Source organism: Phacochoerus africanus, chromosome 13 (assembly GCF_016906955.1).
Source record: "Phacochoerus africanus isolate WHEZ1 chromosome 13, ROS_Pafr_v1, whole genome shotgun sequence".
Taxonomy (NCBI): Eukaryota; Metazoa; Chordata; class Mammalia; order Artiodactyla; family Suidae; genus Phacochoerus; species Phacochoerus africanus.
In genome coordinates, this window is record NC_062556.1 from 78323531 (window position 1) to 78336904 (window position 13374).

A 13374-nucleotide genomic window follows, 5' to 3' on the forward strand; every position below is an offset into this window, starting at 1 on the left:
CAGGAACTTTGGTATGCTCTGGGCACGGCCAAAAAACCAGCCTGTGGGCTGTGCCCACATGCGGTCCAGGAGAAAATGCCATACTCAGTCTTGCCTAGGCCCAAGAGAACAAAACGCTCTTACAGTTAAGTGTTAGGCTTGGATGCAACGCCTTTCCATCCCCAAAGGAGCTCTGAAAGGGACCAAGACTAGGAAGTAGCAGCGGCAATGACCTTGAATTCAGGTGCGGTCACGAGCTAGTTCTTAGAAAGGAAATGAAAGTATTCCTGCAGCTGATCAAGAAAAAAGAAACCCCTAAGTCCACCTTAGCTCAGATATAGAGGAAATTCAGATAAGTAGTCTTGTTTTTTTAAGTAGGCTTTTGAGGGAGTTCCCGTTGTGGCGCAGTGGTTAACGAATCCGACTAGGAACCATGAGGTTGCGGGTTCCATCCCTGGCCTCGCTCAGTGGGTTAAGGATCCAGCGTTGCCGTGAGCTGTGGTGTAGGTCGCAGACGTGGCTCAGATCTGGTGTTGCTGTGGCTGAGGCTGAGGCCGGCAGCAACAGCTCCGATTAGGCCCCTAGCCTGGGAGCCTCCGTGTGTTGCGGGTGTGGCCCAAATAGACAAATTAATGAATTAATAACTTAAAAGGCTTTTGGGGATAGACCCACTGTGCATGTTAGGACAAGGTGGTTCTGTGAAGTGCCCTGAGTTTGTTAAATGTATGAAGCAACATGGTTTTAAAACTTTCTTGGTTTTCAGTCGACTGTGCAGGTGGAGACGTTAGGAGAATTCGGTGTGTTCTTTACGCTCTTCCTCGTCGGCTTAGAATTCTCCCCAGAGAAGCTGAGAAAGGTAAGCCCGTCGGTGCCCCTGATGGGGTGTGACGCGGCCCCGTGCCCTCCCTGCATGACGTTCATGACTCCCTTGCCCAGCAGATTAGGTCCGTGTAGGACAGAGGTGATGTTTTAGTTCTTGAAAGGTGCAGTCCAAAAGATTTCTTCGAAAGAGTGAAAATTCAGTGAATACGTGGAATTAGCTTTCATGTGGCGAATTCCAGAACAGTGAGAAGGGATGTGTGCGCACTGACTAACGTGTGGGTCCCTCCAGGAAGGCCCAGCGTTGTTAGAGGCTGAGCCATCAGAGGGACGGGTACTCCGTGTGCCACTCTGGGGACACATCCGGTTTTCACTCCCGAGTACGTGGCGGGCTTCGACTCACTATTCTGTGAGGTGAAAGCATCTGAAAGGTTAGTCGATTTTAGGGAGACGGTATGAGTGACAGTGGCGGAAACTGCAGGCCTCCTAAATCTGCTGCCTTGGGGATTATGACTCTGAAGCCTGGAGCATTCGGAGTGGAAAGAGTCAGGTTGGAAGTAGATTAGCGGGAAGCTGCCTTGTTTCCAAGTGGACGAATCACAGAAGAGGAAACTGCTGACGTGAAAGCTCGGGGGCTGCGGGCATGACAGGCCCGCACTGGTTACGGGACAGGGCGGCTCAACCCCGGCCCCATCACCTGACCCACGACGTGCAGAGCAGGGTCTCGGGCCCGTGGGGTGGTGACCAGGCGGCCTAGGACTGGCCCGATGAGCGTGGGCGCGGGCCCTGGGGCAGCGGCCTGTCCTTTACCCCGTAGTTCTGCTCCCGGCTCTCTCCCTGAGGCGGGAGCTGAGTGTGAGTTTTGGCATGCCCTTTTGGAAATCAGCCCACGAAAGGTATTCGGCTCCTCATCGTAACATTTTTGTAGAAGATGGGAAGCAGCCCGAGTGTCTAAAGGTTAAGCTGTGACACGGCTCCTGGATGGATGGAGTACTGTCTGGCCATTCAGAGTAGTGCAAGGACACCCAGTGACCAAGAAAAACAGGAACTTGAGAAGGAAAGAGTGAGCGTGCAGCACGCCGCCCTGTGGCGGACAGGCTGGGCGGTCGGATAGGAGGGTTCCGAGTTAACGTGTGGGCCTCACGCTGTTTTAACACCGGAGAGCCTCTGCCGCCGGGTTGAAAGCCCTGTGGGTCTACGTGGAACCTGGTTTCGCCCGTCCGGCCCTGGGTCCAGCATGGCGCCAAGGGGACCCGGGCTCGCGCGGCTCCCACCAGCAGTGGGCGGGTGACCCCGCCGCTGCCGCTGCCACTCGGGTGGCTTGCCCACGCGGAGGGGGAGGAGGGTGCTCAGTCCCTGAGCGCCGCAGTGGTCCCGGCCGTGGTGGTGGTGAGCTGATGGGCTTCGCGCAGGGTGGCTTCCTGCAGGGCCGGGCGCCGGTCCGGACAGGTGTGCTGAGGCGCGCTCCCCGTGCTCCCGCAGGTGTGGAGGATCTCGCTGCAGGGGCCCTGCTACATGACCCTCCTCATGGTGGCCTTCGGCTTGTTCTGGGGACACTTTCTGCAGATCAGACCCACTCAGAGCGTCTTTATCTCCACCTGCTTGTCCCTGTCCAGCACACCCCTGGTGTCCAAGTTCCTTGTGGGCGGCACCCGCAGCGACAAGGAGGGTAGGTGACCGCGTGCTTGTGTCTGAATGTGTGTTCAATCCCGGGGGCTCGAATCCACCTCAAAGGCCCGTCGAGCGTCGCAGCTCCCCCCCATCCACGGGCACCCAGGCAGCCTCGGGCGCCTGTGCTCATGCCCTGCTGGCACTGCCAACCTCTCTGACCGCCGCCACCGGAGAAAGCCTCGTGCAGGCTCATGGTTTGGGGCCACGTTGAAAAGAGAGGGCTCTGTCTTGGCAGTGTGCTTGGGTCGGTGGGTTCCAGCAGCTGCTGTGCCCCCGCAGTGCGCCAGGCCGGGGGGAGCGGCTGTGCTGACCGCCCGCAGGACCAGCTGCGCTTCTCCTGCGCTCGGCCTGAGAAAGACAGACGTGCCTGCACGCTGCCTGATTCTGGCAGGAGTTGGAAGTAGCACACCTTGGAGACATTTCTCTAAGATAAACGAAGTACTTTCGTCACTAAAGGTCTATTCCCCTAACACACGGAGGTTAGTTTCATCCGTGTACATGCAGCAGCGTCTCCAAGTCACCGCTTGCAGGGAGCTCGGACTGGGTTAGATGCTTAGGAGCGAGCATTCTGCACATGGTGGCTCTGACAGTGATGCCAGTTTTAATCATGTTTATTCATTATGGTAAGGTTCGCTGTTTTGCTCTTAGCTTGTGAAAGTCGGGAAAAGCAGGGTTAAAATGTCTGGGGACTTTGCGCCAGTACTTGCCCTGCAGCGGCGCAACGGAAGGAAAGACTGACGAGAAGAGAGCAGAGTGCTCGGGGCTGTGGGCTCCTGGAGCTACGGGCCACCCTGCCCGACGCCGAGGGCCACCCCTTCCGCTGGCCTTCTCTAGGCAGTGGGCTGTGGCTGCCAGCTCCCAGCCAGCAACCGGACTGGCTGCCATTGTCGGCAGTCTTGTCCCTGGGGTCCCGGAGTCCCTGTGGCCTGGTGCTTAGGGCCACCCCTCCCAAGTGATGGCGAAGGCGGCCCAGAAGTGAAGTGGGAAGGTGAAAACCACCCCTAAGGCGGCAGCCCGCACCGGTACCAGCACACGTAGCACTGGTGATGAGAAGACCGCTCAGCCGTCAGATGATTCTTAGTTGTGGCCAGGTCTCACAGAGACGGTAGAATGGGCATGTGTGAAACCTCAGACAGCAGTGGCGGGATCCTGACTCCATCATTAGATTGGCCACAGAGAACGCAGTGTGTGTTGAGAATAAGATTTTTTTTTTTTTTTTACTTTTTTGTGGTTTGGTGGGGGGGCAGAGCATATAGCAGCTTGATGTGGGATCTCAGCTCCCAGACCAGGGATTGAACCCCGGCCGCAGCAGTGAAAGCGCCCAGTCCCAGCCACTAGACCACCAGGCAGCTCCCAAAAGTAAGATCTGTGCAGCATCCCAAACCTTGAGTGTTCTTGGGAGGGAAGACACAAGGCTCTAACATCAGCCGCATGTCATTACCCCTTCAGGATGTTTTAAAATTCTAAGCCAAGATACTTTATTCACCCAAACTTTAACTTCGTACAATAGACAAAACCAGCCTCCCAGAAGGATCTCCTAAACTTCTAATCAAAGTGGAATTTTTGCTGGAATTAAGGGATTTCGACCTCGTTAGGTTTGGTTATTCTTTTATGTAGGAATATTGGACTAATCTTATAAATACATTCCTGTCACAGCTTTTTCTAAAGGAAAAAACTAGCTTATTTTGGAGGGGAACATGACAGTTTAGTGTCGAGAAGGACATTTAAAAGGTCCACAGCCAGGAGTTCCTGCCACGTTGCCCTGAGTTACAAATCTGAGTGCAGCCACTTGGCTCACTGCGGAGGGTGCGGGTTTGATCCCCAGCCTGGTGCGTTGGGTTAGGGATCTGGCGTTGGCACAGCCTCAGTGTAGGTTGCAGCTGCAGCTTGGATTTAGTCCCTGTCCTGAGAACTTCTTACGGTGCAGCCGTAAAATTTTAAAAATGAAAGGTCAGAGTTCCCTTTGTGGCTCGGTGGTTAACAAACCCGACTAGGATCCATGAAGGTGTGGGTTCGATCCCTGGCCTTGCTCAGTGGGTCGGGATCCAGCGTTGCCGTGACTTGTGGTCGGGTCGCAGACACGGCTCGGATCCTGCGTTGCTGTGGCTGTGGTGTAGGCTGCAGCTGTCATTTGACCCCTAGCCTGGGAACCTCCATATGCCATGGGTTCAGCCCTAAAAAGCAAAAAGAAAAGCTCCACAGGCAGAAGTACTGTTTGAAAATGGAGACGCTTGGAGGCCTGCATGGGCGCCGAGGTTGTAAACGCTGTATCCTCTTCCTTCGTCCTCCAGGGGCGCGTGCGGTCCCTGCGGCCCTTCTGGTTCACGCTCTTCTGTTCTGTCCACCTAATGAGCCGGCGTTTCTCCACCACGTCCGTGCTCATCTCGGAGGGGAGGGGTGCTCGGCGAGGGGGTCATGGTGGGATTGAGGCAAAGGGACCTGGGCTGCCAGGCTCCGCCCAACAGGCGTGACAGGAAGGGACAGGTCAGGTCACTCTTGACAAGCTCAGAGGGACCCAGGGAGATAGATGCGGTACCCAGGCCAGCCCTGTTCTTGTGTGCGGGGCCATTCTCTCATACTGAGGTTATTTTGTAATCACGTAACGAGTAATGAGTGGAAATGAAACATCCGGGAGCGTTTTTCACAAAAAGTTCTTAAATCTTTAAAACATTTCAGTGTTATAGCTTCCAAAGTGGTTTTAAAGTCCATGTTCCTGTTTAAAGACGCATCTAAACTGTTTGCACAGCGACTCTTTTGACCTGGGCGCTGTGAAGTGCTGCCGATGTGTTCCCCGCATGACTTTGTTCTCGAGCAGGTGACGTGGACTACAGCGCGGTGCTGCTGGGAGTGCTGGTGATGCAGGACGTGCAGCTGGGGCTGTTCATCGCCGTGCTGCCCACCTTCATCCAGGCAGGGGCCGGCGCGCACTCCAGGTGAGGGCCCTGCTTGCTTGGTCCGTTTTTCTAGTTTCAAGGCTTTTGCTTATCTCAGTGCTGCTCAGTGCCTTTTCTCAAAGACGCAGAGCTGGTACAGCACAGGCCTGCGGGCCACGTGGCCCCGGGTCTCGCTGCCTGGGCTGTGGGGGGTCTCGGCGGGTTGCTCAGCCGTGCTCTGCCTCAGTCTCAGCATCTGTCGAGTGGACATGATATCAGTACTGATCTGGCAGAAGACTTAGGATGAAATGAGGCAGGCTGTGAGAGTGCTCAGAATGTGCCTGGCACGTTGTGGGTGAGGGTGACTGTGTGTGAGCTGTCACCGTGGGGTTTTCACTCTCCGCCTGCATCGTCACCATTCCCCTGATCCTTTTCCCCTCTCTCCGGGTGACGTAATCCCAGATCCTAAGTGGCACTTGCTTAGGTTCACATGGAGGGAGGAGCCGAACGGGGAAAGTGAATTAACCCAGACAGTTGTGGGTTACGTTGCACACACCATGCATGACAAGAACACCTGCCAGAAAATAAATGCCCTTGGGAAACATTGGGAGCCCGTCAGGTTTAAAGATGAATTACACGTGGGTTAGGATAAGAAACTTGAGTTTGTCTTAAGCATGTAAATATTGTGCTTTAAATACTTCCAGAGGCTCTGTTTATTTCATCTCGTACAGTGATGATACCATCGGTAAAAATGCGTGGGCTTTTTGAAATTTCTTTTGAAACCACTTTGAAGTGCTGAGGTCTCTTGTGTCTGCTTTATTTCCTCCTTTCTAACCCGCATGTCTTTTCTTTCTTCTTCTTGCCTTATTGCACTGGCTGCAATGCCCAGTACTTTGCTAGCAGATGAGATGGTGAGGGGTGGACACCCTGCATCCTTCGGATTTTGAAGGAGAGCATTCATTTTTTTCATCGTTTGGTGTGACGTGAGTCAGCTGTGGGGTTTTGTAACTGTTCTTTATCGAGTGGCGGGAAGTTCCCTCTTAGTCCTAGTTTGCTGGGAGAGTTTTTCATTCATTGAGTTGGGTTTTGTCAAATGCTTTTTCTTTCTCAGTTAAGATGATTGTATGGCTTTCCCTTGGCCAGTTTATGTGGTGGATTACAATCCTTGATTGATGATGGTTGACCCAGCCTTGCATACCCAGAATAAATCCCACTGGGTTGTGGTATATGGTTCTTCTTAGGCATTGGTTTATCCAGATTGCTAATATTTTGTTGAGGATTTTGTGCCTAAGGTCCTGCAGGATATTGATGTGTCGTTTTCTTTTTTATTGTCTTTACCTTGTTTGGGTATTAGGGTAATACTGGGTTTATAAAATAATTTGGAAGGTATTCCTTCCTCCCTTGCTTTCTATTTTCTAGAAAATATTGTATAAAATTGTTATTCTTTCTTAAATGTTTGGTAGAATTCTCCAGGAAACCATCTGAGTCTTTGTTTTTTTTCCTTTGATTTTTAGGGCCACACCTGTGGCATGTGGAGGTTCCCAGGCTAGGAGTCCAGTCAGAACTACACCTGCCGGCCTACACCACAGCAACAGCAACATCTGATCTGAGCCACATCTGTGACCTACACTACAGCTCACAGCAGTGCCAGAGCCTTAACCCACTGAGCGAGGCCAGGGATTGAACCTGCAACCTCATGGTTCCTAGTCGGATTCGTTTCTGCTGCACCACAATGGGAACTCCCCATCTGAGTCTTAAGATTCCTTTTTTTGGGGCGTTTCTGTCGTGGCTCAGCGGTTAACGAACCTGACTAGTATCCATGAGGACTTGGGTTTGATCCCTGGCCTTGCTTAGTGGGTTAAAGATCCAGCATTGCCGTGAGCGTGAGCTGTGGTGTAGGCCATAGACGCAGCTCCAATTCAACCCTTAGCCTGGAAACTTCCATATGCTGTCGGGGGAACCCTAAAAAGACAAGACCAAGAAAAAAAAAAAGATTTCCTTTTTTGGGAGTTCTCTGAAATTACAAATTCATTTGCTTTATAGTTACAGGGCTGTTGAAATTACTCATATTGTTGAGTTGTGCTAGTTTGGGTTTTTGACACATTAGTCCATTCCATTTCGTTTGTCACATTTAATGTGTAGAGTTGTTTGTAGTATTTATTTTCCTTTTTTTTTCTTTTTTTTTTTTTTGTCTTTGTAGGGCTGCCCCCTCTGCATATGGAAGTTCAGGCTAGGGGTCAAATCAGAGCTGCAGCGGCCGGCCTGTGCCACAGCCATAGCCACGCCAGATCCGAGCCGTGTCTGTAAGCTGCTCTGTAGCTTTCGACGACACTGCGTCCTTAACCCACTGAGTGAGGGGCCGGGGATCAAACCCACATCCTCATGAATACTGGTTGAGTCTGTCACTTCTGTGCCACAACAAGAACGCCTCCATTTTTCCTTTTTTTTTTTTTTTGGCTGTGCTTATGGCATTTGGAAGTTCCCAAGCCGGGGATTGAACCTGTACCACAGCTGTGACAATGCTAGATCCCTAACTGCCAGGCTACCAGGGATGTCTTTATTTTCCTTTTCTCTCTCTCTCTCTCTCTTTTTTTTTTTTTTTTTTTTTTTTTTTTTGCTTTCTAGGGCCTCATTGAGGCGTATGGAAGTTCCCAGGCTCGGCATTGAAAGGCAGCTTAGAAGCTCACCTGCCAAATGCAGCAAGCTTGTGGGTGTTTAAGGTACGTCAGACTCAGGGATGGGACTCGAACGTGGAAAGGGCTCTCCTGCTGCCTGATGGGAGGGGCCCCACCAGGCACGACCGGCCCGGGAAGCGACCCAAGCACGGCCCAGACACGGCGCCCGCACCGTCCACAGGCACACGCCGTCCACACACGCCCGCACCGTCCTCACGCACACAGTGTCCACACGAAGCCACGCCTCTGACGACTGGTCCTGGGCTGTCATCATGGATTTGAGAAACGCTGAGAAGATTTTACCGGAAACCACCAGAATCCCCAATGCTAGGGCCTGGGGACGGGACACACCGGAGGGGCTCTGCCGGGCTGCACGGCTCCCCTGCCGGCCTCTCAGATGGCCCGTGTGGTCAGGCCGGCACTCGGCTGGGTCCCCGTCCCACCCCCCCTCGTGGCGCTCACATCTGCGAGGAGAAGACGAAACGGCAAGCGGCCCAGAGGGTTGCACTCAGAGCCCGGAGCTCTCGGTCCGCGCGCCAAGAAGGGGCCCCCGCGCTCCGTGCGTTCGACGTTTCAAAGACAAGCGAGGAGCAGTCATTCTTCGCCACCCCCGTTAACCCGCTCTTTCAATACGTCACATCCCCAGTCCCAACGCGTCCAATGAACCCACAGCTGCCAAGGGGGCCGTGGCAGCATCGACACCCAGAGGAAGGCCTACGTGTCCGTGACGTGAAGACGAGTGAGGAGCAAGGAGCCCAGACGCCCGCGGCTTCGTGAGAGGCCGTCCCTACACTCGACCGAGTGAGAGTCCAACTGGATGAACCGCGATGCCGCAGCGACTCCTGCCGCGGCCGACGGGGGCTGTGGTTCTCCTTCTTCCTTCCCTGGAGCTTTCAGACCCGGGGACAATAAACACGACGCTCCTGATACAAGACCCGCTACTTGAACTTTCTCAGCGGTTCAAGTCCTGCTAGATGGACAACCCAGAGCCGGTCGGGAAAAGCCTGGTGTGGCTGAACGTCAACCCGTAAACACAACGCTCAAGGTCCACGCAGAGAACGGGCGCCCCCGCCAAGGGCACCGTCACCTCCTGCAGACCCAGAGCGAGCAGATGCGCGCAGGGACCGGCGGGCCTGGCCGTGCTGGATCCTGAGCCCAGGCGGGCCTACGACTGTTGCTGTTTTCTCTACCCAGGTCGAGCAGCACATCAGATGGTTTTTATGTATTCATTTATTTCTTTATTTTTGTCTTTTCTGGGGCTGCTTCCCGTGGTATATGGAGGTTCCCAGGCTAGAGGTCGAATCAGCGCTGTAGCCACTGGCCTACGCCAGAGCCACAGCAACGCCAGATCCAAGCCACGCCTGTGACCTACACCACAGCTCACGGCAACGCCGGATCCTTAACCCACTGAGCAAGGCCAGGGCTTGAACCCGCAACCTCACAGTTCCTAGTCACATTCGTTAACCACTGCGCCACAACGGGAACTCCCAGATGGTTTTTAAGTTAACGCCTCAGCAGTGACACAGGATGTCTGAAGCTCACGAGGCAGCTTGTCCGTTGCGCGCACTGTCACACCCATTCCAACCTCCTCTCCTTCTCAAGCCCCGGGTGTCTCTGTCTCCCTTCCGTGGGGGCTCTGGTCATCCGCTCATGATGGGTCTGCTTTGTTTCCTCATCTGAAAGCCTTGTGTCCCTTTGTCTTGGAGGACGTGGCCCCTGGACGTCGGTCTGCAGTGGATGTTCCTTTCCTGCTATGCTGCTGCTCTCTGGCATCATGCGTGGTTTCTCTCTGACTTTTCATGGTTTCTCAAGACTTCTCTGTTGTTAGTTTTCAGAACCGTAATTACGAGGTGTCTTGGTGTCTGGTTTGGGCTCTGTAGCAGAGCCACAGACAGGGTGGCTTGTGCAGTGATTATTGCTCACTGTCCAGGCTCCTGGAGGCTGGACGTTGGAGGTTGGAGATCAGGGTGGCCCCTCTCAGACCATTCTCTGCTCACTGTATTCCTGTGGCCGGGGTGCTAGGGGCACGGAGCTCTCTGGTTTCTTCCTAAGGCTGCTCGTCCCACCACAGGCCCCATCCTCCTGACTCCTCTAAACCCACCCCACAAAGTCCCCACCTCCAGCTGTCACTCTGGGGCTTCAGCATCTCCCAGCAGGCTGTCCACACGTTGCAGGGGCTTTGGCCTCTGCAGCCACCTGGAGGGGGCCAGTCAGGAGTCATTGGGGTGCTGCCTCAGGGCGGGTTCGGCCAGGTAGGGTGGCGACTGCCGGGCAGGGGGCCTGGCCGGGACTCGAGCAGATTTCCCTTCCTGCTGGGGTGCAGAGCCCGGCTCCTCCCCAGCCTGTCTGCCCTGAGCGGGCAGGCTTGGGTGCTCTGCCCTCTGCCCTGACCCTCTGTCTCGTGCACACCTGGGGTACCTCTGGGGCTGCTGCTTCAGGCACGGCTGCAGGGAGATCCTCTCTCGGCGTAGATTTATGTGCTTCCGCCAAGGATCTGAGGCCAGGATTTCGGCCTGGATGGTCTCCTAATGGAGAACTAGGGCTAAAAAGCATGTAAGTTACTGAAAACACAGTAAATACACAGTATCACCTTTCTCGGGACAGTCTTCAGGTTGCGACCTTAAGGATGTGTTGAGATCTGCGTGGCGCAGTCTGGAAAGAGCTTAGCCCGGAGTCCTTTTCTCCATGACTGAACAACAGGTGTACAGTTCGGAGTTTTCTGAGGCCACTGGAACTCCCCGGTGGCGTGTCCGTTTCTGACTCTGCCGCGCGACCTCTCGGGCCGCTGTCAGCTTACATTCGAAGACTCTCAAGTGGAGCGTTCGGTTCCCGGCCAGGAGCCGTATCACGGGGTGTTGACTGGGCTGTTCGGGCTGCCGGTCACGCGCCCCCGTTACACCCTGTGAAGCCGTAATTGCAGCACAATTCCCTCCTGTATTTGAGTCAGTTAACTTGATCTCTGAGGTCAATGTTTGATGGATTTGATTTCGACATTTAAAAATAAGCATGTGTGCCACTGGGGTCGTGTCCTTTGTGATGCTGACAACCAGTGAGGGGCCGTTTCGCGGGCCGAGAGGGCGGCGGCTCTGCGGGAGAGTAACGCACCCGCCGTCTCTGTCTCTCCCAGCGTCGCCGTGGAGCTCCTGCGGATCCTGGCGCTGGTCGGGCAGGTCCTGCTCTCCCTCGCGGCCGTTCTCCTCTTCTGCCTCGTGCTGAAGGCTTGCCTGGTGGGCCCGTGTTTCCGGAGGCTGCACGCGGAGGGCAAGGGGAACAAGGAGCTCCTCACCCTGGGAACCTCCGCCTTCATCTTCCTCATGCTGACGGTAAGGCCCGCCCCTCGCCTCTGTCCTCGTCCGTCCGCCTTGCTCACGGAGCGCCTGGGATCGGCGCTCGAGCTTTTGTTTCACGAACGGCTGAATGTTGGAGACGCCTGTCGGGGTTCCTCGCCTCTGCACAACCATGTGCTGTCAGGTGTGCTCCCCTGGCGGGCGCTGCTGAAACCGCTTCCCGGCTGTGGAGCCCCTGGGTCTTAGACCCGCTGCAGCTTTGCCCCCGAAGTGAGGTGGGCAGCGTGAGAAGATCAGCTGTGTGATGGGAACAAGCTGGCGGCAGCCTGTCGTCCTTTGCTGCCAGGCTCCGAGAGGTCTGCATTGGCAGCAGCTCCTCCAGAAAGGAAGGGCTCTCCCGGGGCGGGGGGACAGGTGCCAGAGGACCCCTGAAGAGTCTGCATTGTGGTGGCATCGCCATGCGCAGGAGCAGCCGCCCCCTCGTTGCGGCCAGAGAGTGGCAGGCCTGTGCCCACCGGCCTTTGTAACAGCCTTGCTCACACTGCCCAGACCCACCCGGGGGTCCTCCCACGAGCGCCTGGCTCGCCAGCTCTGCGTGTCTGGGCCGGGGGCGGTGGGGGGGGCCACCAGCCTCTAAACCTTTGGTCTCTGAGTCGCTGGACGGGTGTGCCGAGTGCAGAGCGCCTGTCCCAAAGGTCGGGTCCTGAGTGACTGCCCCTCTGGCGTTTGTGAAGCCCGTTTCGGCCAGAGGATGGTCGTTGGCCCTGGGTGTGGAGGCGGGGCTGGAGGGGAGGCCGGTCCCCCTGTCTCCACTGTGTCATGTCCGTGGGACTTGGGCTGTGACCTCCTGCTGTGACTTGGGAACTAGGGGAGGGTGAGGGGTCCCCGGGTTACCTTGTAGAAATGCACGTGAGTCTGCAGTTCCGTCACGAGAGACGTTTGCCCGCGTAAAGGAATGAAGGAGCATTGCTGTCTTACGTGGTTTGCCTGCCAGCGTTTTAGACTCTAGGAGAGGGTTAAGGTTGGCTTTTGTCCCCGGCTGCTCAGCGATGATGCCGGGTTCTCACTTGCTGCATCCGTCCCGGGGGTGTTCCTCTGAAATGTCACCTGGCGGCCGCCACCTCAGGGCTGCTCCGTCCCTGCGGTGCACGCTGCGGGCTGGGCTGTTGGCGGCCTTCTGCGGGGCTGTCTTGGTGGCCTTGGGCGTTTGCGTCCCTGACGGCTGATGGGCGTGCACCTGGCTCGTCTCCCTGGGGGCCTCCTCCTCGGGGTGCGCCTGAGTCTTCCCATCATTTCTCTCTTGGGGTGGTTATCTTCGTACACATTTGCCGTTTTTTTATGTGTTCTGGCGATTTTTTGTCTTTCTTTTTTTTTGTTGTTTTTTTGATAGGCAAGAAATAGACTTGGGAAGACAGGACACTTATGAGAGATGCAAGTGGGCAGAGGCAAGCAGGCTCTACTGTCTTCTTCTTTTTTGTAACTGAAGGTGAAATCCACATAAGGAAAGTGACCATTTTAAGCAAAGTCTCCAATTCAGTGGTTTTCAGCACATTGACAAGGCGGTGCGGTGCCCGCCACTGTCCAGTGCCCGACGTTTCTATCATGGAAGAGACCGCTTCTCCCCACCCCGTGACTGTGACCGTGTGGGTGCCTTCCGTGCCTGGTGCTCTGCCTCTCTGGGCGCCTTGTGTGCAGGGCCTGGTGTCCAATGGCCTTGGCGTCTGGCTGCTCTGGAGCACGTCTGAAAGGCTGGCCCCTCGCGGGGCCTGTGTCACCACCTCACTCTTTTCTGCTGAGAGTGTTGCTAACGTCTTCCAGTTTGTGACTGGCCTTCTCACTTTCTTAATGGTGCTGTATGACCAGAAATCCCTTGTTCTGGGTTTTTTTTTTTTTTTTTTTTTGTCCTTTTAGGGCCGCACCTGCGGCATATGGAGGTTCCCAGGCTAGGGGGCGAATCAGAGTTACAGCTGCCAGCCTACACCACAGCCATAGCAGTGCGGGATCCAAGCTGCATCTGCAACCTACACCACCATTCACGGCAATGCTGGATCCTTAACCCACTGAGTGAGG

At 55.2% G+C, this 13374-nt stretch overlaps 1 protein-coding gene across 3 annotated transcripts in view; it reads left to right on the top strand.

The window, feature by feature from the left end:
* The window catches only part of TMCO3 (transmembrane and coiled-coil domains 3), a 32738-nt gene that overhangs the window by 15006 nt on the left and 4358 nt on the right, over nucleotides 1-13374 (top strand). For all 3 annotated transcript variants that reach the window (XM_047755668.1, XM_047755666.1, XM_047755667.1), the window contains 4 exons: nucleotides 743-835; nucleotides 2281-2467; nucleotides 5285-5402; nucleotides 11145-11340. In XM_047755668.1, coding sequence (XP_047611624.1) covers nucleotides 743-835; nucleotides 2281-2467; nucleotides 5285-5402; nucleotides 11145-11340 — 594 coding nt within the window. The remainder of the gene's footprint in view (nucleotides 1-742; nucleotides 836-2280; nucleotides 2468-5284; nucleotides 5403-11144; nucleotides 11341-13374) is intronic.